At 43.0% G+C, this 23,900-nt stretch overlaps 1 protein-coding gene across 1 annotated transcript in view; it reads right to left on the bottom strand.

Moving 5' to 3' along the window:
- Nucleotides 1-23,900, bottom strand: part of LOC115157749 (laminin subunit alpha-3) — a 111,850-nt gene that overhangs the window by 61,326 nt on the left and 26,624 nt on the right. The window contains exons 7-11 of the mRNA XM_029706188.1: nt 23,239-23,336; nt 18,377-18,492; nt 16,260-16,378; nt 14,583-14,673; nt 749-880 (exon numbers count right to left, since the gene is read on the bottom strand). Coding sequence (XP_029562048.1) covers nt 749-880; nt 14,583-14,673; nt 16,260-16,378; nt 18,377-18,492; nt 23,239-23,336 — 556 coding nt within the window. The remainder of the gene's footprint in view (nt 1-748; nt 881-14,582; nt 14,674-16,259; nt 16,379-18,376; nt 18,493-23,238; nt 23,337-23,900) is intronic.

Genomic DNA, 23,900 nt, shown 5'->3' with positions numbered 1-23,900 from the left:
CGTCGCCGCATAGAATGTAGAATGTCCCTTTAACTGTCAGTTGACTACTTGTGAGCCTTTCTAATTAGCTAATTGCACACACCTGTGGCTTCCTGCTTCAAGTGCTCAGTTTCTTTAAAAATGGAGGATGATGTTCAGTGTGAGGAGGACTGCTGGTATGGCATGGAAGTTTGAATAAAAATAGCCTATCACCATCTCTGTCTCGTCAATGTGAGAGGGCATCGGCCAGCTCCCTCACACAGCTCCACAGAAAACATATCCTGCATACTTGTTTTTCTTCTCTTTAGATCTGGGCATGTTGATCCAAAACATTCAATAATTTGACAAATCTTCTTACATTGTTATGTAGGAATGAGGTCAATTAGCCTTCTTCAGATCCCAACTCTTCACTACATTCTGCATGGACTTTTACTGTATAGAAAGCTTCCTCTGAGGTCAAAAGCAGGACTTCCTCAATTAAGAGCTTCTGAAGGAGTTTCCTCCCTCACCCTGGGTCCAAATGTAAACCAAGCTAGGGCAGGGCTATATTATACGCCTTCTTATTTGTTATTCATTCATGCGTTTGTTAATTCTCCCACTGGTTATTCAGTCATTTATTTGTTGTTCGTTGGTTAAGTCGTCAGTCTGTCCCTCCATCCATCCATTCATTCAGTCATTAATTTCCTCTGCGTACAACATATTTCCCATCCCAAATAATCGCTTTCTACAAGTAATTGGTACATCTTAGAAATGAGGAGAGTTTACGTACTGATGCACTGCGGGTAGCCATAGTAACCATCTGCACAGCGGTCACAGTTGTTTCCCGTGAATTCTGCCCGGCATCGGCAGCGTCCTGTCCCCATCTCACAAGCAGCAGTCGTCCTGGCATCACACCTGCAGGCTGTAGTCGCACACACACACACACACACACACACACACACACACACACACACACACACACACACACACACACACACACACACACACACACACACACACACACACACACACACACACACACACACACACACACACACACACACGCACACACACACAAACTTCAGCCATGGGAAAAGACTGCTCTTGCTGCTTGTGACATACAGTGCATTCGGAAAGTATTCATAACCCTTCGCTTTTTCCACATTTTGTTACATTACAGCCTTATTCTAAAATGTATTTAAAAAAAAATTAACATCTCATCAATCTACACACATACCCCATAATGACAAAGCAAAAACAGGTTTAGACATTTTTTTAAATGTATTACAATTTTTAAAATGGAATATCACATTTACATAAGTATTCAGAAACTTTACTCAGTACTTTGTTGAAGCACCTTTGACAGTGATTACAGCCTCGAGTCTTCTTGGGTGTCACGTCCTGACCAGCAGAGGGAGTAGTTGTTTAGTATTGTGGTCAGGACGTGGCAGAAGTACTGGGTATGTGTTTGTCTAGTATTTCTGTTTCTATGTTGGTCTGTGTGGCTCCCGATCAGGGACAGCTGGTTATCGTTGTTCCTGATTGGGAGTCATATATTAGGAGTGTGTTTGTCACCTGGTTTTTGTGAGTTGTTTTATTTCGCACTGCTGTAAGTATCTATATAGCCTGTGAAACTGTCATTAGTCGTTCTTGTTTTTCCCGTGTTCACTTTATTCTAATAATATTAAAGATGAACATTCACATCCCGGCTGCGTTTTGGTCAATACAACACGGCTACACCTATGACATTGGGTAAGACGCTAAAAGCTTGGCCTGTATTTGGGGAGTTTCTCCCATTCTTCTCTGCAGATCCTCTGAAGCTCTGTCAGCTTGGAAGGGAACCAACACTACACAGCTATTTTCAGGTCTCTCCGGAGATGTTAGATTGGGTTCAAGTCCGGGCTCTGGCTGGGCCACTCAAGAACATTCAGAGACTTGTCCCGAAGCCACTACTAGGTTGTCTTGGTTGTGTGCTTAAGGCCGTTGTCCTGTTGGAAGGTGAACCTTCGCTTCAGTCTGAGGTCCGGACCGCTCTGGAGCAGGTTTTCATGAAGGATCTCTCAGTACTTTGCTCCGTTCATCTTTCCCCTCGATCCTAATAAGTCTTCCAGTCCCTTCTGCTGAAAAACATCACCACAGCATGATGCTACCACCACCATGCTTCACCGTAGGGATGGTGCCAGGTTTCCTCCAGATGTGACTCTTGGCATTCAGGCTAGAGATGGCTGTCCTTCTGGAAGGTTTTCCCATCTCCACAGAGGAACTCTGGAGCTCTGTCAGAGTGACCATCGGGTTCTTGGTCACCTCCCTTTTTGTTCTGACATGCACTGTCAACCATGTGACCTTATATAGACAGGTGTGTGCCTTCCAAATCAATCAATTGAATTTACCACAGGTGGACTCCAATCAATTTGTAGAAACATCTCAAGGATAATCAGGATGCACCTGAGCTCAATTTCTAGTCTCATAGCAAAGGGTCTAAATACTTATGTAAGTAAGGTATCTGTTTTTTATACATTTGCAAAAATGTTCAAAACCTGTTTTGGATTTTTCATTATGGGGTACTGTGTGTAGATTGATGAGGAATAAGGCTGTAACATAACAAAATGTGGAAAAAGGGAAGGAGTCTGAATACTTTCCGAATGCACGACAACAATCAAAGAAAATGATGATGGAACTAACAAGCTTTCAGTCTGTGTTTTCTCAAGAAAACACCTTTTGCTGTTGAGCTCACTTAAGGGCTTAGAAGCATTTCCTATACATGCAATGCATTCATTTCTCATCCAGACTGACATCAGAATGGAAATTAAATGAACATACTTTGTGGGCATAAACACTACAGTGACATCAGGATTGTGTTTTATCAATCTCCTGCAAAATTGTCCCTCAGTCAGCTTATATGTGACACACACACACATACGTATGGTCACAGTTTTGTGTTATTTTCACTTTCTTTTATTTAAGAGATTAAATAAATAAAATAAAAACAATTTTTACCTAAATATTCTGTTTAAGAATATACAGTTGAAGTCGGAAGTTTACATACACCTTAGCCAAATACATATAAACTCCGTTTTTCACAATTCCTGACATTTCATCCCAGTAAAAATTCCCTGTTTTATGCCAATTTGGATCACCACTGTATTTTATGAATGCGACATGTCAGAATAATAGTAGAGAGAATGATTTATTTCAGGTTTAACTTCTTTCATCACATTCCCAGTGGGTCAGAAGTTTCCACACACTCAATTAGTATTTGGTAGAAATGTAAATTGTTTAACTTGGGTCAAACATTTCGGGTAACCTTCCACAAGCTTCCCACTATAAGTTGGGTGAATTTTGGCCCATTCCTCCTGACAGAGCTGGTCTAACTGAGTCAGGTTTGTAGGCCTCCTTGCTCGCACACGCATTTTCAGTTTTGCCCACGCATTTTCTATTGGATTGAGGTCAGGGCTTTGTGATGGCCACTCCAATACCTTGACTTTGTTGTCCTTAAGCCATTTTGCCACAACTTTGAAAGTATGCTTGGGGTCATTGTCCATTTGGAAGACCCATCTGCGACCAAGCTTTAACTTCCTGACTGTTGTCTTGAGATGTTGCTTCAGTATATCCACATAATTTTCCTGCCTCATGATGCCATCTATTTTGTGAAGTGCACCAGTCCCTCCTGCAGCAAAGCACCCCCACAACATGATGTTGCCACCCCTGTGCTTCACGGTTAGGATGGTGTTCTTCGGCTTGCAAGCCTCCCCCTTTTTCCTTCAAACATAACGATGGTCATTATGGCCAAACAGTTCTATTTTTCATTCATCAGACCAGAGGACATTTCTCCAAAAAGTACGATCTTTGTCCCTATGTGCAGTTGCAAACCGTAGTCTGGCTTTTTATGGCGGTTTTGGAGCAGTGGCTTCTTCCTTGCTGAGCGACCCTTCAGGTTATGTCGATATAGGACACGTTTTACTATGGAAATAGATACTTTTGTACCTGTTTCCTCCAGCATCTTCACAACGTCCTTTACTGTTGTTCTGGGATTGATTTGCACTTTTCTCATTAAAGTACGTTAATCTCTAGGAGACAGAACGTGTCTCCTTCCTGAGCGGTAAGACGGCTGTGTGGTCCCATGGTGTTTATACTTGCGTACTATTGTTTGTACAGATGAACGTGGTACCTTCAGACGTTTGGAAATTGCTCCCAAGGATGGACCAGACTTGTGGAGGTCAAAAAAAAAAATTCTGAGGTCTTGGCTGATTTCTTTTGATTTTCCCATGATGTCAAGCAAAGAGGCACTGAGTTTGAAGGTGGGCCTTGAAATACATCCACAGGTACATCTCCAATAGGCCAATTGACATCATTTGAGTCAATCAGAAGCTTCTAAAGCCATAACATCATTTTCTGGAATTTTCCAAGCTGTTTAAAGGCACAGTCAATTTAGTGTATGTAAACTTCTGACCCAGTGGAATTGTGATACAGTGAAATAATCTGTCTGTAAACAATTGTTGGAAAAATTACTTGTGTCATGCACAAAGTAGATGTCCTAACCGACTTGCCAAAACTATAGTTTGTTAACAAGAAATTTGTGGAGTGGTTGAAAAACGAGTTTTAATGACTCCAACCTAAGTGTATGTAAACTTCCGACTTCAACTGTATATCAAATGGACCGTCATGATGGTTTGGAAGAGGCCTCCTATCTTAGTCAACCGGTCTTCAAATTATTGATTGTCAAATTATAAGCGTTTCGCTTGTTCACATAAACAAGAGCAATTTGTTTTGTAGTTGGTCATAATTCGGCAAGAAAATTAAATTGCCTTCCATACATTCTGTTCTATATAATAATTGCCTTTTTTCTCCATGAAGCCCACACAGGTTCTTACTTGAATGAATAAAAAATATGTATCCTGACAAATACCAAATGACCTTTACTTTACACATTAATTCTATTCTCTAACAAGGTCCGTAGGGCTTTTTCCAAGAGATGGTATCTGCTGTGCTGGTGCAGCCACATCCTGCTTCTGTCATTTGTCACACAGTAGGGGTGGTTTTCTAGGATAATCTATAGCCCTATTCCTACTTTATAATGAACTAATTCTCACCTTTTTAGATGAACAAAGATGCAGTTTAGTCTATAAAAAAATATATATTTAGTTTTATTGTTGAATGTTTTTCAGCTGTTCAAATGGATTACCTGGTAAACCATATCTCCTGATTCCTAGAATAATCTCAAAATGCTGTATTGCTTTAGTAAAGCCTGCTGTAACTCTAGGGATGCATCTATCATCATGAGTTAACCCTGTTGATCTCTGTTGTGCTTTCAGGGGATCACAAGCCACATGTCAACCTGTTACTGTCATTAATGTACTATTATTAGTTGGGCAACTACAGCTGTATGTCACGTCCTGATCAGTATTTAGGTATTATTTGTATTGTAGTTTGGTCAGGACGTAGCAGAGGGTATTTGTTTTGGTTGGTTCGGGGTGGTGGTTTGATTAGAAGGGTGTTTGTTTTATTATTTCTGGGTTTTGGGTTATGTTCTGATTTTCTGTATTTCTATGTTATCTCTAGTTTAGTATTTCTATGTTAGGTAATTGGGTGTTGGACTCTCAATTGGAGGCAGGTGTTTGTAGTTGCCTTTGATTGAGAGTCCTATATATAGGTATGGGTTTTGTTTGTATTTTGTGGGTAGTTGTCTTTAGCACTGCTGTTGTAAGTATAGCCTGTTAAACTGTCTTCTGTCGTTCTTTTGTTTCTTGTTTTTCCCGTGTTCACATTTACTTAATAAATTATAATGATGAGCACGCAACCCACTGTGCCTTGGTCGTCTCTACACAACAACACCCGTGACAGAACTACCCACCACAAAAAGACCAAGCAGCGGAGAAAGGAGCGACGTGAATTTGATTTGGACCAACGGGAGAAATGGACTTGGGAGCAGATTCTGGCCGGAGAGGGTCCATGGAGGAAGTCTGGTGAGGACCGGGGAACACGGCTGGTAAGGGAGCTCGAGAGGCAGCCCTAATAATTTTTTGGGGGGGGCACACGGGTAGTTTGGCTGGGCGAGGATTGAGCCCCAGGCCAAATCCCCGTACCTTTTTTGGGCGACATGTGACTGGACAGGTCCCATGCTTAGGGGTGATGAGTGCTGTGGCGAGGCCGGGTATTTTCAGGCCGGTATACGCAGTACCAGCGCCCCGCATGTGCCAGGGGAAAGTGGGCATCCAGCCAGTAGGGGTGATGCCAGTCCTGCGCTCGAGACCGCCAGTGCACCTCTACGGTCCAGTGTTTCCCGCTCCACGCACTAGCCTTGAGGTGCGTGTCTCCAGGCTGGCACGTCCAGTACCAGCACCACGCATCAGGCTTCCAGTACGTCAGCCCACTCCAACTCGGCCGGTTCCTGCTCCCCGCATTAGCCCTGAGGTGCGTGTCCCCAGGCTGGTACCTCCACTACCAGCCCCACGCGTCAGGCTTCCAGTGCGTCAGACCAGCCCCACGCGTCAGGCTTCCAGTGCGTCGGACCAGGCCCGAGTGTCCGGCAACAGTGCCTCGTCCAAGATTGTCCGGCACCAGGGGAGACGGCCCACTGTCCGGAACCGAGTGAGTCTGCCTACGGTCCAGAGACAAGACTCTGCCTACAGTCTGGAGGACAGTAGGCCAGAACCTAAGCCACCGAGTGAGTCTGCCCGCGACCCGGAACCGAGTGAGTCTGCCCGCGAGTATAGGTGGGTTGGGGAGAGGGTGTGCCCACCAGTATAGGGGGGGTGTAGCACAAGTGGCAGCCACCCTCCCTTCCCTCCCTTTAGTTAGGGGTTTATTTATTTATATATATTTTTTAGGTGGATCCGGGGTCTGCACCTTTTAGGGGGGGATAATGTCACGTCCTGATCAGTATTTAGGTATTATTTGTATTGTAGTTTGGTCAGGACGTGGCAGAGGGTATTTGTTTTGGTTGGTTCGGGGTGGTGGTTTGATTAGAAGGGTGTTTGTTTTATTATTTCTGGGTTTTGGGTTCTATGTTTTTCTGTATTTCTATGTTATCTCTAGTTTAGTATTTCTGTTAGGTAATTGGGTGTTGGACTCTCAATTGGAGGCAGGTGTTTGTAGTTGCCTTTGATTGAGAGTCCTATATATATAGGTATGGGTTTTGTTTGTATTTTGTGGGTAGTTGTCTTTAGCACTGCTGTTGTAAGTATAGCCTGTTAAACTGTCTTCTGTCGTTCTTTTGTTTATTGTTTTTCCCGTGTTCACATTTACTTAATAAATTATAATGATGAGCACGCAACCCGCTGCGCCTTGGTCGTCTCTACACAACAACACCCGTGACACTGTACATGGATTACTACAGTACATGGGTTACCTTACACTCCAGTACCACATTAATTTGCCTGTTGTATGACATGTTCCCTTCATAATTATGATGGATCTGCATTTCAAATGGTCACATAGGCTAGTGTTTACAATCTCAAATTGAAGCATCATTGTTTTCCTTGAAATTACAGTATTTGGTTGAATATAAGAACATTATACTAAAACGTAAGATTCATATGAATGTCTTCTCATCTGAGGTTTTAGATGCAGAGCAGGGCTAACACGGTGACTATGGGAACACAGTTTTACTCTTGGTCTTGTTACTTCACTCCAGAATAACCCAGGCCTCTCCCTCTCCCTCCATCCCCCCTTTCATCCTGATGCAACATTTAACAGAGATGGAGCAGGAAAGACTTGAGGACAGAAACTTCAAGTTTAAAATAGGAGGGCTGTATTTTTTTTCTCTGGGTTCTAGACTTATAAAACGCGATGTGATGCATCTTTCATCTACCGACCTAGGAAGATTATGACTTCTGACAGCTACAGTATGCAGTATATACGCTGTATTGACAATCATTATGTATTACACAGATCACGAACCACAAGCCCTTATGAAATTCACGCATGATGTACCAAATATGCATGAATATCTGCATTGGAATCCACTGTGTTGTAGCCACTTTATGACGTAGGCCTAGGTTATGATCAGAAAAAATGTAATTCTTGGGGTTCAGCATGTGAATGGAGAAGAAGCTCGTGGACGAGGCTCCTAGCCATTAGTTAATTTTGCCAAATTTGTAATTTGCATTCCACTCTCTTACATATTTGAGTTCGTAAGTTACCTTTTTGATTAAAATGTCACACGACCTGAGGAGCAGAAGACTTGTAACTAACGTTTCAACCCGATGGTAATGACGCCGACTCCAGTCCAACTGTTACGGAGCCTCATGCGGTCACACTCCCCAGAGATCTTCAGAACCTCCGTATGGTTCTGGTCTCGGAAATTACAGCTACCATTGCCACTCAGTTCAAAACTACCATCGATGCTGCTCTGGCCCCCTTCTCCGCTGTCCTAGATGGTGTTCATCTTTCCTGACCTCAGCTCAAATGTCGCCAAGAAAAGAACTAAATTACTCAATGTCAACGCAAACTTTATGAGAAGAAAGTGAAATTCTCACTCCGCTTCCCTGCTCGTCTGCACATTGAACATGCCGGGGGGAAGTTACAATTCGACTCCCACGAGGACACCAAGCGTTGGTTTGACAGTCACTTCTGAGCCGTATCTTGGATCTATGACCTACTCTTTTGCCAGGTAGCATGCATAGCCTAGCCTCTGAGTCGAAGGTATGTTTGACTTTTACAGCAGGGCATTTTTTTTTCTCCCTGTGGCCATTCCTTTTCTACTCGGCAGAAACACTAACGTTATTGAACTCTGATAGAAATGACTAATACTGTCTTGTGTGGTTGTCATTTAAGCTATTTAAGCTTGACATCATGCGAAAATCAAAAAAAAATCAGCTAAGACCTCAGAAAAAGAAATTGTAGACGTCCACAAGTCTGGTTCATCCTTGGGAGCAATTTCCAAACACCTGAAGGTACCACGTTCATCTGTACAAACAATAGTACGCAAGTATAAATGCCATGGGACCACCCAGCCGTCATACCGCACAGGAAGGAGACGCGTTCTGTCTCCTAGAGATGAACGTACTTTGGTGCGAAAAGTGCAAATCAATCCCAGAACAACAGCAAAGGACCTTGTGAAGATGCTGGAGGAAACGGGTACAAAAGTATCTATATCCACAGTAAAACGAATCCAATATCAACATAACCTGAAAGGTCACTCAGCAAGGAAGAAGCCACTGCTCCAAAACCGCCATAAAAAAGCCAGACTACGGTTTGCAACTGCACATAGGGACAAAGATCGTACTTTTTGGAGAAATGTCCTCTGGTCTGATGAAGCAAAAATTGAACTATTTGGCCATAATGACCATCGTTATGTTGTAAGGTAAAAGGGGGAGGCTTGCAAGCCGAAGAACACCATCCCAACCGTGAAGCATGGCGGTGGCAGCATCATGTTGTGGGGGTGCTTTGCTGCAGGAGGGAATGGTGCACTTCACAAAATAGATGGCATCATGAGGCAGGAAAATTATGTGAATATATTGAAGCAACATCTCAAGACATCAGACAGGAAGTTAAAGCTTGGTTGCAAATGGACAATGACCCCAAGCATACTTCCAAAGTTGTGGCAAAATGGCTTAAGGACAACAAAGTCAAGGTATTGGAGTGGCCATCACAAAGCCCTGACCTCAATCCTATAGAAAATGTGTGGGCGGAACTGAAAATGCGTGTGCGAGCAAGGAGGCCTACAAACCTGACTCAGTTACACCAGCTCTGTCAGGAGGAATGGGCCAAAATTCACCCAACTTATTTTGGGAAGCTTGTGGAAGGCTACCCAAAATGTTTGACCCAAGTTAAACAATTTAAAGGCAATGCTACCAAATACTAATTGAGTGTACGTAAACTTCTGACCCACTGGGAATGTGATGAAGTCATTCTCTCTTCTATTATTCTGATATTTCACATTCTTAAAATGAAGTGGTGATCCTAACTGGCCTAAGACAGGGAATTTTTACTAGGATTAAATGTCAGGAATTGTGAAACTGAGTTTAAATGTATTTGGCTGAGGTGTATGTAAACTTCTGACTTCAACTGTATATATGTCACTCCTTTTGGTTTCTTCCCCAGTCGTCATTGTTTCTGTTCCTGTTTCATGTAGGTGTGTTTCTTGTTTTGTTCATTCATTGATTAAATGTATTTACTCTCTGAACTTGCTTCCCAACTCTCAGCGTACATCGTTACAGAATGACAACTGAACAAATGGAAGCATCAGGGACTGTTTTTTGTTTTGTGTTGGCGGTGATGTCGGGTCCGGGTGTTGGACCCGGTGCTACCTGGGAGGCCTCAGCCGGTTTGTAGGCTCCCATGCCGAAGCTGGGTGAACAGATTCCTGTGCCTCACCCGAGGCAACCGGGGAAGTCTCAGCCAGCTCATCAGGTTCACTCCTCAGCCGGTTTGTCAGGTTTCTGCGCCTCAGCAGAGGTGACCAGTCTGCTCCGGATCCCCGGGATCGTCCTTGGGGTTGGCGTCCTGTGGCTGGAGCCGAACTCGCCAGGGAGGGGGTACTGTCACGTATGCTCTCTCTCCGGTGCTCTAGGTCGTCTGATTGAAGACTCACTCCCTGAGTCAGGACAGTTCCGTTTCACTGTTATGGGATTTTTGTTTTGGTTATCTGTTGACCTACTTTACAATTGTGTGAATGCCTTTTCAAATATATTTCACGACTGGTGCTACGGAGCCTCTCCGCGTTAGGATAGGAAAGTTTTCTGTTTATATGCACCGACGCTGCGCTGTTTCTATTCGCTGGGGAGGGGAGGGGGAGTGACATTTTCAGTCCAATTTTTCTTTTATTTTTTCTTGGCTTTTTTCATCAATTTTCTCTTATCAAATGCTTGGTCTGTTTTCACACCTTTTTTCATTTCAATATTTTAGATGGCTAACAACACTAATAATAGAACTATAGGTAGGCCTAATCCTATAACGAGTTTATCTTGGAATACTAAGGCCATGAACAATCCTGTCAAGAGGTCTAGGGTCTTCTCTCATTTGAAAAAGCTAAAAGCAGATGTGGTATTTTTACAAGAGACCCATTTACACATTAAAGATCACTCAAGGCTGCAAAACTCCAGGTTTAGTCAGGTTTTCCATTCAGACTAACTCCAAAGCCAGAGGGGTTGCAATTTTGGTTAGTAAAAGAATACATTTCTCTACTACTAATGTTATTTCAGACAGTAATGGGAGATATTTAACCATATCTGGCACCATTTGGCACACACCTGTAGTATCGGTCTATGTATATGCTCCTAATTTTGATGATGTTGAATTTGCCAATGGGTTGCTGGGGAAAATCACTTCTCTGAACACCCATCTTTTGATATTTGTCGGGGATCTGAATTGTGTTATTAGCCCGAATTTAGACTGCTCCAACCCCAGAACTATGTATCCTTCTTCTATGTCAAAGTCCATCTCAGATTTTATGGTTCAGAACGGGTGTACAGATCCCTGGAGATGTCAGAATCACAGGCAAGAGAATATTCTTTCTTTTCACATGTACACCATTCTTTTTCTCGTATTGAATATTTCTTTATTGATCATAAGTTACTTCCAAATGTCACCTCTTCTGAATATTTACCCGTTGTAATTTCTGACTATGGACCTTTAGTCCTCGACAGACTCGTACTCCCCCCTGGAGATTCAATTCTCTTCTGTCTGATGCAGATTTCTGTAACGTTATCTCCACTTCTATTGATAATTTTCTTTTTTCAAATCAGACAAGCTCAACCTCTCATTCTCTCTTATGGGAATCACTTAAGGCCTATCTTAGAGGATAAATTATTTCTTATTCTTCTCATTTAAACACAACTCAGAAAGCTAAACTAGAAGAACTCACTAAAGCCATCTTTGATGTAGACCATCAGTATGCCCTGACGCCATCCCCAGAGCTATATAAGCAACGCTTGAACTTACAATATGAATTCAATCTCTTGTCCACTACAGATGCAGAACAGTTACTATTGCATTCACGTGGTACCTACTATGAACATGGCGACAGGGCAAGTAGTCTGATCGTACACCAATTAAAACACAGTTTACCCGTCTGATTCCCAAAATGAATGATTCCTCTCATGGCTTGATTTCTGACCCTACGGGGATCAATGACACCTTCAAATCTTTGTATTCCTTTCTATTTCCATCAGATACTGCCAATACGACTACATTTTGGGTGAACTGGAGACTCCCACAGTTGAAACTACAGATGACCTTGATTCCCCTCTCAGACTTCAGTCTATCAAGTCAATGCAGAGCAGCAAGGCTCCAGGGCCTGATGGGTTTCCAACTGAGTTCTTTAAGAAATTCTATACCAAGTTAGCCCCTTTACTTGTATCTATGAATAATGAATCCCTTGAACGTGGCTCGTTGCCACCTACCCTAACACAGGCTTGGTTTACAACTACTGAGCACTGTTTACATATGCTCAGCAGAATGAGTGCCTAATTGGTCGAGGTAGTATTGAATGAGGAAAACAGCAATTGTCCCTAACATGTCACCATATACAATAGCATGTCTTCATATACTATACAATGGGAGTCCAAAGGAGTTCAGTATAAATTATCCCCATTGTCTTTGTAAGCTATGAGCAGGTACAACAATATCTATGGATTTTCTATCACGTTAAATCATTCATTTGTAAATAATTTGTTACAGGTTTCAATATCAGCCAACGGAACAGGTTACAGTTTGCAACAGCACAGTGAGTGGCGAATGAGCATTGACCTTAATTGAGTTTGTGGCTTCTTTGGTCTTTTCTAAGCACTGAGGGCAACCATTTTAATTCCATCACCTCTCAAAGCCCAATCACAACTTGCAGCTATTTATGTGGCGAGGAGGAACAACGACATACTATGCTAGCAATGTAAACAAGTGTGGCACTGAATTTAGCAACAATACAAGTGGCTAGTGCTAGGTGCCACTGTGTGTGTGTGTGTGTGTGTGTGTGTGTGTGTGTGTGTCAGAAACAACACCAAAGTCTATGGAAGTCTCTGTTCCATTTTGGTCTTCCGTATTAGTCATAGGTCAGAAAGCAAGGTACACTAGTTCTTTACTAAATATTAATACCCCAAATATTTGATATACAGTACCAGTCAAAAGTTTGGACACCTACTCATTCAAGGGTTTTTCATTGTTTTTACTATATTTACTACATCGTAGAACAATTGTGAAGACATCAAAACTAGGAAATAACACATATGGAATCATGTAGTAACCAAAAATATATTTTATATCTGAGATTCTTCAAAGTAGCCACCCTTTGCCTTGATGACAGCTTTGCACACTCTTGGCATTCTTCATGAGGAATGCTTTTCCAACAGTCTTGAAGGAGTTCCCACATATGCTGAGCACTTGTTGGCTGCTTTTCCTTCACTCTGCGGTAAACTCATCCCAAACCATCTCAATTGGGTTGAGGTCGGGTGATTGTGGAGGCCAGGTCATCTGATGCATCATCATCACTCTCCTTCTTGGTGAAATAATCCTTACACAGCCTGGAGGTGTATTGGGTCATTGTCCTGTTGAAAAAACAAATGATAGTCCCACTAACCGCAAACCAGATTGGATGGCGTATTGCTGCAGAATGCTATGGTAGCCACGCTGGTTAAGTGTGCCTAGAATTCTAAATAAATCACCAACAGTGTCACCAGCAAAGCACTCCCACACCATCACACCTCCTCCTCCATGCTTTATGGTGGGAACCACACATGCTGAGATCATCCATTCACCTACTCTGTGTCTCACAAAGACACGGCGGTTGGAACCAAAAATCTCAAATTTGGACCAAAAGACAGATTTCCACCAGTCTAATGTTCATTGCTTGTGTTGCAAGTCTCTTCTTCTTATTGGTGTCAATTTGACCACAAAGGTTTGATTCACGCAGTCTCTGAACAGTTGATGTTGAGATGTGTCTGTTACTTGAACTCTGTAAAGCATTTATTTGGGCTGCAATCTGAGGTGCAGTTAACTCTAATGAACTTATCCTCTGCAGCAGAGATAACTCTGAGGCTTAATTTCCTGTGATGGTCCTCATGAGAGCCAGTTTCTTCATAGCACTTGATGGTTTTTGCGACTGCACTTGAAGAAACGTTCAAAGTTCTTGACATTTTCTGGATTGACTGACCTTCATGTCTTAAAGTAATAATGGACTGTCGCTATGTTCTGTATACCACCCCTACCTTGTCACAACACAACTGATTGGCTCAAACGCATTAAGAAGGAAAGAAATTCCACAAATGAACTTTTAACAAGGCACAACTGTTAATTGAAATGCATTCCAGGTGACTACCTCATGAAGCTGGTTGAGAGAATGTCAAGAGTGTGCAAAGCTGTCATCAAGGCAAAGGGTGGCCACTTCGAAGAATCTCAAATATAAAATATATTTGATTTGTTTAACTCTTTTTTTGATTGCTACATGATTCCATATGGGTTATTTCAAGGTTTTGATGTCTTCACTATTATTCTACAATGTAGAAAATAGTAAAAATAAAGAAAAACCCTTGAATAAGTAGGTGTGTCCAAACTTTTGACTGTTACTGTACTGCAACTAAATGCGATACGTTCACATCATTAGGCACTTAGGAAAAAAGGAAGACACTACGGCCATAGAGAAAGGAAAAACTGAGAAATACAGTTTGAAGAGAAGGAAGGGTCTCACTCACGTATACAGCCACTGTGAGACTGTGGAGGTACTCCATGGGGTCTGTAGAATCCATCAGCACAAAGCTCACAGTTCACCCCCGCCGTGTTGTGCTAGTGAGAGGGAAATAGACAGAGATATCAGACAAATGTCACACAACACACTCCTGTCCTGCTTTAGAATGAATGGAGTGATTGGGTCAGAGGGACACAATGTTTTGAAGGGCAACTAAGGTTCCTCTAAAGCAAGAAGAGAAAATGCTAAACTGTTTTCTAAAACTATAGATAAATGTTTGTATCAAACACACCTTACAGTTGCTAATCTATCTGTTTGCATTTGGGACCTTATCTTCTTTCACACTGAGTGTGCATGCAGTGTAGATGGCTTGTTTTAACATGCTTCCTGCAAGGGTATTTTAGTCCCAAATGATAATAGTGCATCTCATAATTGTTTTTGAGAAACATTACTTTGTCTTGGGAGATTTAGTCAAAATGAACTGGCTGACATCTTGTTTGATTTGGAAGACATGCCAACTTTTGCACAAAGCGGGATTTATCTTCATGCCGTTTGCACAAGGAGTTTAATACAGAGAATACCCACAGTGTGTACGTTGACTTATAACTGATCCGTGCTTATTGACATTTCCATTACAGACCTCATTGCCTGCTCGTAGATCTGGGTCATGTTCAATAGGGCACAACATAGCAAAACGTTTTCCAATGGCACAGAAAAAAATCTGTGTTTTTTATTGGACAAATGCTGCTAACAGATCTGTGACCACTTGCTGTTGAACACAGATCGAGAGAGAGCTCGATTTGTTGTTTTGGAAAGTTTGTTGTTTTGGGAAGTTTTGAAAGTCTATTGAAAATGTTTGGTTACTAGCTAGCTACCTTTCGAGTCTGGATCCCGCAACGCGGTTGGCATCAGTTACTGGGACCGCTACTATCTATCCAGTGATCCTGCCGACCAAGGCCGGGTCTGAGGAGCTTTTAGGCGTAGCAGCTAGCCTAGCTGCTAGCTAGCTGCCTATCAAGCTAGCAAGGTTTTCATGAGGGGTTGAACGTAGCCCGGGACGCGGTTAGCCATTGTGGCTGGGACCATGAATTGTCTCGGGCTTGTGGCTGTCTAGACCCCTGCTGTTTGTTGTTGTTGTGACCTACTTGTTGTGTGTATGTGTAACTGATAGATACACACACACACACACACACACACACACACACACACACACACACACACACACACACACACGTTAATGCTTTTAAAAACTATTTTGCCTGTAATGTCTTTTTCGTTTAATGTCGGACCACAGTAAGACTAGATCTCGCCTTTGGCGTCGGGTAATGGGGATCCTAATAAATCATATCAAATGCAGGTAGTGCCTAGTTTCACTCCATTCACTTCTGTTTTGTGCCTACTGAACACTACCCCTGTTCTCATTCTAGTGTAGGCATGCTCCCGGTTCATCTTAAAGAGCTCCCACATGCATGCTATACATACCATACACAATGCCAAATTACAATGTTGCATGTCACGCATAAAATCCAAAAGATGGGCATATATTGATGAGGATATCAAAATATAGTCTATGGCGCTTATCTCTCATGCGCAACCACACATGCACACACGCACACACACACACACACACATGCACACACACACACACACACAAATCTATTCGGACCTGAAACGGGCTTCATACCTGGCAGTTGATGCACACTCCTCCGCCGTTGTAACTGCCGAAGGTGTCTAAACTTGCTGTCCTCTGCTCCACCTCTGGGTCATAATAACACTCAGTGGCATGTGAATGGCACTGGCAGGCTGTGGGAAAAACAGAAACAAACACACTAATCAGAGACACACGAAACAGACACACACAGACAGGTAAGAGTCAGTACTGTATTGTATATATTATATCTAGCTACTATCTGTTACTATCCATTACTATCCGTTCCAAAAAGTGCAACTATAAAGTCTATCGAGCTCAAAACGATTTGTTTTAATGTCGTATAGAGCTGTTTCTTTTTTTAAAACAATCTTTATTAAGAGCTGTCATTTTATTGTGAGGAACTGCAGTTTTATCAGACATTGTTTCTGTTTTGTCCTCTGTTATGTGAGTTTTTTTAACAGGACTGTACTTCCTCTACTTTCTCCTGTAAAACCTCCTCCTAAATCTGCCCGGTTAATGTTTATGAATGGTTAGGGTGCATTTGTAATATGTGAGTGTACTGATTGGATTACAGACTTCTCCCTTGCTATCTCTCTTTCGCTCTCTCTTGTTCTGCGGTTGTAAAGTTGCAGGGTCAAGTTTCAGCATCTCCGACTCAGGATCTTGTCAGCAGGCCAAGGCAATTTGGAACCAGCTGGCATTGGGACTGACTGGCTGGCTGTATAGAGTACAGCAGTAGTGGCGCTGGGCTAGCTACAGTAGACTGCATACAGTGCAGTTCATCACCACATACCACATGAGTAACGCCCTCAACAGTTTGCTGAGGACTCTTCCTAGTTCCAACACCATATCAGGGCATTTAGCACTAAAGCTAACGGTGGAGGAGATGGTGGAAGAATCATAAAGATAAGATATTGCTACCACGGAAAGGAAAAATACGTGTCTATTAGTGGAATTAACTCTTTAGAAATATCACCAGTTTACCTATTTGCTTATGGCCTTGCCTACACCTAGCAACTTGTTTTTTAAATTATATGAGCAAAAAATATACCATTTTATTTGGAACGGCAAGCCAGACCAAATTAAACAGGCCAATTTATTCAATGAATATGAGTTTGGAGGGCAGAAATGATTAAATATTAAAGTATTAGACCTCTCTTTAGTGAGAGAGAGGCTTCAGTCATACAAAAGTTATACTTAAATCCGCACTGGTTCTCCAGCAGATTAGTCAGAATGTCTCATTTCAGGTTCAAGAATGGCCTTTTTCCCTTTATTCAAATTACAACCTCTCACTTTCGGTCACTTGAAAATGAAATAATCTCCAAAATATCGCAACTTTTAAAACAAGCCATAGAAAGTTGGTTGCAATTTCAGTTTAATTCACCAGCAAAAACAGAACAAATATTACAACAAATATTATGCTTAAACTCAAATACACTAATTGATAAAAAAAAAAAAAACATTACTTTTGAAAAATATTGTTAAATGATTGGACTAATAAATAATGCTGGTGGAGTTGTCACATATGCAGCTAACAAAAATATATGGAAATGTCTGCTCTACCCAAAATTACAACCAAATATTTGCATATATATCTGTGGCTCCGCTTTCCCATGACATTGAAAAACTCCTTTGTGACAAAGGAGAGATTAGTAAACAACGGTTATATCCACATACCTAGTTAACAATATCGTGGCATCACAAACCAAACTATGCTGGCTTGGCTATTAGTTCTTTACACGTTGTACTTTTCAGCACAGTTCCAGTAATTATGTATTGTCATGGATGTGCAAGCAGGGCAGGTCAGTACAGCTTGGTTTGGCTTGGTTTGGCTTGGTTTGGCTCAGTAGTGTGAATAGAGAACAGATACAGCAGAGTGAGGGTGAAGCATGGCACTAACGTTGGGACACAGACCGAACAGTCAGAGAACAAAGAGAAGAGCGTGAGGATGGAGACTGACTAAGAGAGGAGGGTGACAAAGAGAGGAGAGTTGAGGGGAATAAAGCGAGGAGGGTAAGGGTGGAGAGTGGCAAAGACAGGAGGTGAGGATGGAGGGTGACAATGAGAGGAGCGTTGAGGGGAACAAACAGAGGAGGGTAAGGGTGGAGGGTGGCAAAGAGAGGAGAGTGATGGTGGAGGGTGGTACTCACGTTGGCACTCGTTGGGGCTGTCTGTCGTCGCCACCCGCCATGGCTTCTGGTTGAACCCTGGACAGCAACGGTCACATGACTCACCACAGGTGTTGTGTTTGCACTCGCACTGCAGCCTAAAGACAGGAGGAGAAAAGAAGAGACATCTGGGTTTCCAGCATCATTCTTTCACATTTATGACTCTCCAAGAATGGCGGAGGGGATGGCTGCCGTTTTACGTGCTCCTAACCAATTGTGCTATTTTGTTAAATTTTTTGCGTTGATTGTAACTTATCTTTTGACTTATTTTGTACATAATGTTGCTGCTACCGTCACTTATGACCAAAAATAACTTCTGGACATCAGCACAGCAATTACTCACCTCAAACTGGACGAAGAAGATTTTTCTTTAACGAGTTTGACATGAAGGATATACTGCTTTCTCTGGAACGGACCCAAATCGACATCATTTGCGTGAAGAAAATACAGAGAAAAAGGGGGCGGAGGTCGGCTGCCTTCTGAGAATTCGTAGGAGAGTAAGTAAACACCCTCTCCGTCAGTCCTATTAGCCAACGCGCAATCGTTGGATAACAAAATGGATGAGCTCCGATTAAGGATATCCTACCAACGGGACACTAAAAACTGTAATATCTTATGTTTCACTGAGTCGTGACTGAACGACAATATGGATAACATACAGCTGCAGGGTTTTCGGTCCATCGGCAAGACAGAACAGCTGCCGCCGGTAAGACAAGGGGTGGCGGTCTGTGTCTATTTGTAAATAACAGTTGGTGCACGGAGTCTCGAGGTTTTGCTCACCTGAGGTAGAGTATCTCATGATATGCTGTAGACCACACTATTTACCAACGGAGTTTTCATCTATATAGTTGTCTATAGTTGTAGTTGTCTATTTACCACCACAAACCGATGCTGGAACTAAGATGGCACTCAAAGAGCTGTATAGGGCCATAAGCAAACAGGAAATTCTCATCCAGAGGCGGCGCTCCTAGTGGCCGGGGACTTTAATGCAGGGAAACTTAAATCTGTTTTACCTCATTTCTACTAGCATGTTAAATGTGTCGCGGCCTCATCTGTTTCACCTGTCCTTGTGATTGTGTTACCCCGTACCCTCCTTATCCACCCTACTTTCCATGTGTCCAGAAATAAGCCTGTGTTTCACTGCACTGTCCTTTGGCTTCTGTTTCCAGGCCCATCCCACCCCCCGGTTAATCAGGCCGCCTCCTGAGACGCCTCCTGAAGGTTCGACCACGGGGCAGGGGTTTCCAGTACCTGGTTGACTGGGAGGGTTATGGCCCAGAGGAGAGGTGCTGAGTTCCTGCTAAAGACATCTTGGACCCGGCCCTCATCGCCAATTTTCACCGTCGACACCCCGGTCAGCCAGTATGCGTCCTTGTGATTGTCTCCACCCCCTCCAGGTGTCGCTGATTTTCCCCAGTGTATTTATCCCTGTGTTTCTTGGCTCTCAGTGCCAGTTATTCTTGTATGTTTCCAAGTCATCCAGCGTTTTTCCCATTCTCCTGCTTTTTGCATTTCTCCTTTTTCTAGTCCTCCCGGTTTTGACCCTTGCTTGTTTCTGGACTTTGTACCCGCCTGCCTGACCATTCTGCCTGCCTTGACCACGAGCCTGTCTGCCACTCTGTACCACCTGGACTCTGATCTGGTTTTGAACTTTTGCCTGTCCACGACCATTCTCTTGCCTACTCCTTTTGGATGAATAAACATTGTAAGACTTCAACCATCTGCCTCCTGTGTCTGCATTAGGGTCTCGCCTTGTGTCATGATAAAATGTGCAACCAGAGGAAGACAAAAAAAAAATTGAGACCACCGTTACTCCACACACAGAGATGCGTACAAAGCTCTCCCTCGCCTCCATTTGGTAAATCTGACCATAACGCTATCCTCCTGATTCCTGCTTACAAGCAAAAACTAAAGCAGGAAGTACCAGTGACTCACTCAATAAGGAAGTGGTCAGAGGACGCAGATGCTAAGCTACAGGACTGTTTCGCTAGCACAGACAGGAATAAGATTTGGGATTCTTCCGATGGCATTGAGGAGTACACCTCAACAGTCACTGGCTTCATCAATAAGTGCATTGATGACGTTGTCCCCAGTGACCGTACGTACATACCCCAACCAAAAGCCATGGATTACAGGCAACATCTGCACTGAGCTATATGGTAGAGCTGCCGCTTTCAAGGAGCGGGACCCTAACCCGGACGCTTATAAGAAGTCGCGCTATGCTCTCCGATGGACTATCAAACAGGCAAAGCGCCAATACAGGACTAAGATCGAATCGTACTACACCGGCTCCGACGCTTGTCAGATGTGGCAGGGCTTGCAAACTATTACGGACTACAAAGGGAAGCACAGCCGCGAGCTACCCAGTGACACGAGCCTACCAGACGAGCGAAATAACTTCTCTGATCGCTTCGAGGCAAGCAACACTGAAGCATGCATGAGAACATCAGATGTTCTGGACGACTGTGTGATCACGCTCTCCGTAGCCGTTGTGAGTAAGACCTTTAAACTGGTCAACATTCACAAGGCCGCAGGGCCAGACGGATTACCAGGATGTGTACTCTGAGCAGGCACTGACAAGTGTCATTTTCAACCTGTCCCTGACAGAGTCTGTAATACCAACATGTTTCAAGCAGACCACCATAGTCCCTGTGCCCAAGAACACAAAGTTAACCTGCCTGAATGGCTCACATCAACACCATTATCCCAGAAACCCTAGACCTACTCCAATTTGCATACCGCCCCAACAGATCCACAGATGATGCAATCTCTATTGCACTCCACACTGCACTTTCCCACCTTGACAAAAGGAACACCTATGTGAGACTGCTATTCATTGACTACAGCTCAGCACTCAACACCATAGTGCCCTCAAAGCTCATCACTAAGCTAAGGGCCCTGGGACTAAACACCTCCCTCTGCAACTGGATCCTGGACTTCCTAACAGCCGCCCCCAGGTGGTAAGGGTAGTTAACAACACATCTGCCATGCTGATCCTCAACACAAGGGCCCCTCAGGGGTGCGTACTCAGTCCCCTCCTGTACTCCCTGTTCACCCATGACTGCATGGCCAAGCACGACTCTAACACCATCATTAAGTTTGCCAACGACACAACAGTGGTAGGCCTGATCACAGACAGCTTACAGGGAGGAGGTCAGAGACCTGGCAGTGTGGTGCGAGGATAAAAACCTCTCCCTCAATGTGATCAAGACAAAGGAGATGATTGTGGACTACAGAAAAAGGAGGACCGAGCACGTCCCCATTCTCATCGACGGGGCTGTAGAGGAGCAGGTTGAGAGCTTCAACTTCCTTGGTGTCCACATCATCAACAAACTAACATGGTCCAAACACACCAAGACATTTGTGAAGAGGGCACGACAACACCTAGTCCCCCTCAGGAGACTGAAAAGATTTGTCATGGGTCCTCAAATCCTCAAAAAGGTCTACAGCTGCACCATCGAGAGCATCCTGACTGGTTGCATCACCGCCTGGTATGGTAACTGCTCGACCTCCGACTGCAAGGAACTACAGAGAGTAGTGCGTATGGCCCAGTACATCAATGGGGCCAAGCTTCCTGCCATCCAAGACCTCTATACCAGGTGGTGTCAGAGGAAGGCTCAAAAAATTGCCAAGGACTCCAGCCACCCTAGTCATTGACTGTCCTCTCTGCTACCACATGGCAAGCGGTACCGGAGTGCCAAGTCTAGGTCAAAAAGGCTTCTTAACAGCTTCTACCCCCAAGCCATAAGACTCTTGAACAGTTAATGAAATGGCTACCCGGACTATTTGCATTGTCCCCACCCTACCCCGCATTTTTATGCTGCTGCTACTCTCTGTTTATTATCCTTGCATAGTCACTTTACCTCTACCTACATGTACATATTACCTCAATTACCTCAACTAACCGGTGCCCCCACACATTGACTCTGTACCGGTACCCCCTGTATATTAGCCTCGCTACTATTATTTTATTGTTGCTCCTTAATTATTTGTTTTTTTTCTATTTTTCTTAACTGCATTGTTGGTTAAGGGCTTGTAAGTAAGCATTTCACTGTAAGGTCCACACCTGTTGTATTTGGATCATGTGAAAATAAAATGTAATTTCATTTTGAAGAGAGGATGTCATGTAGCCTACCTGTATATAATCAATATAGAGCATCTCTACTCAAAAGCATCTTCATGCAAGGTGTAAAACAGTCAAATAACTTCCAAAGTGAGTGAAGCCAATACAACGGATAGATCAGTCGTCACTATCAAACTACAGGATGATGTCATTAACCCTTATTGTTTTCATTGCCGATAAAATACATCACCTCTATAACAACATAATCTTGGCCTCTCGCCAACGGTTTACATCACACTTACAATTACTACTAATCAGTATAACTAAAATAACCGGTTGCCTTTTTACAATGGCAATGCCAGGAAACAAACAGATGAGGTCATTTCCTTTCTATCAAACCACCAACTATCTCTTCAATCTCAGACACAGATGCTCTAAGTTACACCAACAATTTCTTCAGTTTTAATCTCATCCCATACATTCCAGAACACCAACAGACTGAACACAACACACCCATTCAAACCTGGAAATGATGAATAAACAATCTACAAAAGAAGAGTTTATCATTCTGGATTACTCAATGAATCCTCTCCTCTTTCTTTTGGGAAACGTTTGCATACATAATACGCGTATTACAGTGAATGAATGATAGACAAATAATTCAATTGTAAGCATCAACAATAAGAAACTAAGTTAAAAATAAACAATGTTTTAGCTAGTCAAAAACAAGTGCATAGGCTTACAAATGTTAAGGTGAAGGTAAGAAAAGGGCTCAACTCACCGATTCGGGTTGCCTTGGTTATGTCCCCCACACACCTGTGCATGGCCGTGACAAACGCAGCGTCCCCCGACACTGATGTCTTTGATGCTGTAGTAATACTGTCAACAACACAGAGAGGGAACAACACCGTCAGAATATTGTAGCAGAACCAAAACAATCAGCTCTATTTGAAACACTCCATATCAACCTCACCTAAACAAACCCAGCCATAGTCTGGCACCGCAGCTGATCCGAGTCACATTGGGTTAACTGGTTTTTAGTCATGGCCTAGGCGACAGACCCTCACTAGCATCATTTAAGATGCATTTATACAGGTGCAGTACCAGTCAAACGTTTGGACACACCTACTCATTCTAGGGTAACCAAAAAAGTAACCAAAGGAGTTAAATAAATCTTCCAAACTATTTAATGTCTTCAATATTATTCTACAATGTAGAAAATAATAAAAATACAGAAAAACCCTGGAATGAGTAGGTGTTTCCAAACGTTTGGCTGGTACTGCACGCACGCACACACACACACACACACACACACACATGCTCCGGACATTGCTCGTCCTAATATTGATATATTTCTTGATTGCCTTATTTTTTAATTGCATTTGTGTATATTGATGTGAATTGTTAGATATTACTGCACTGTTGGAACTAGGAACACAAGCA

This window comes from Salmo trutta, chromosome 21, assembly GCF_901001165.1.
Source record: "Salmo trutta chromosome 21, fSalTru1.1, whole genome shotgun sequence".
Lineage (NCBI taxonomy): Eukaryota > Metazoa > Chordata > Actinopteri > Salmoniformes > Salmonidae > Salmo > Salmo trutta.
The sequence above is the reverse complement of the archived record's forward strand: the minus strand, read 5'-3'. Positions and strand labels throughout refer to the sequence as shown.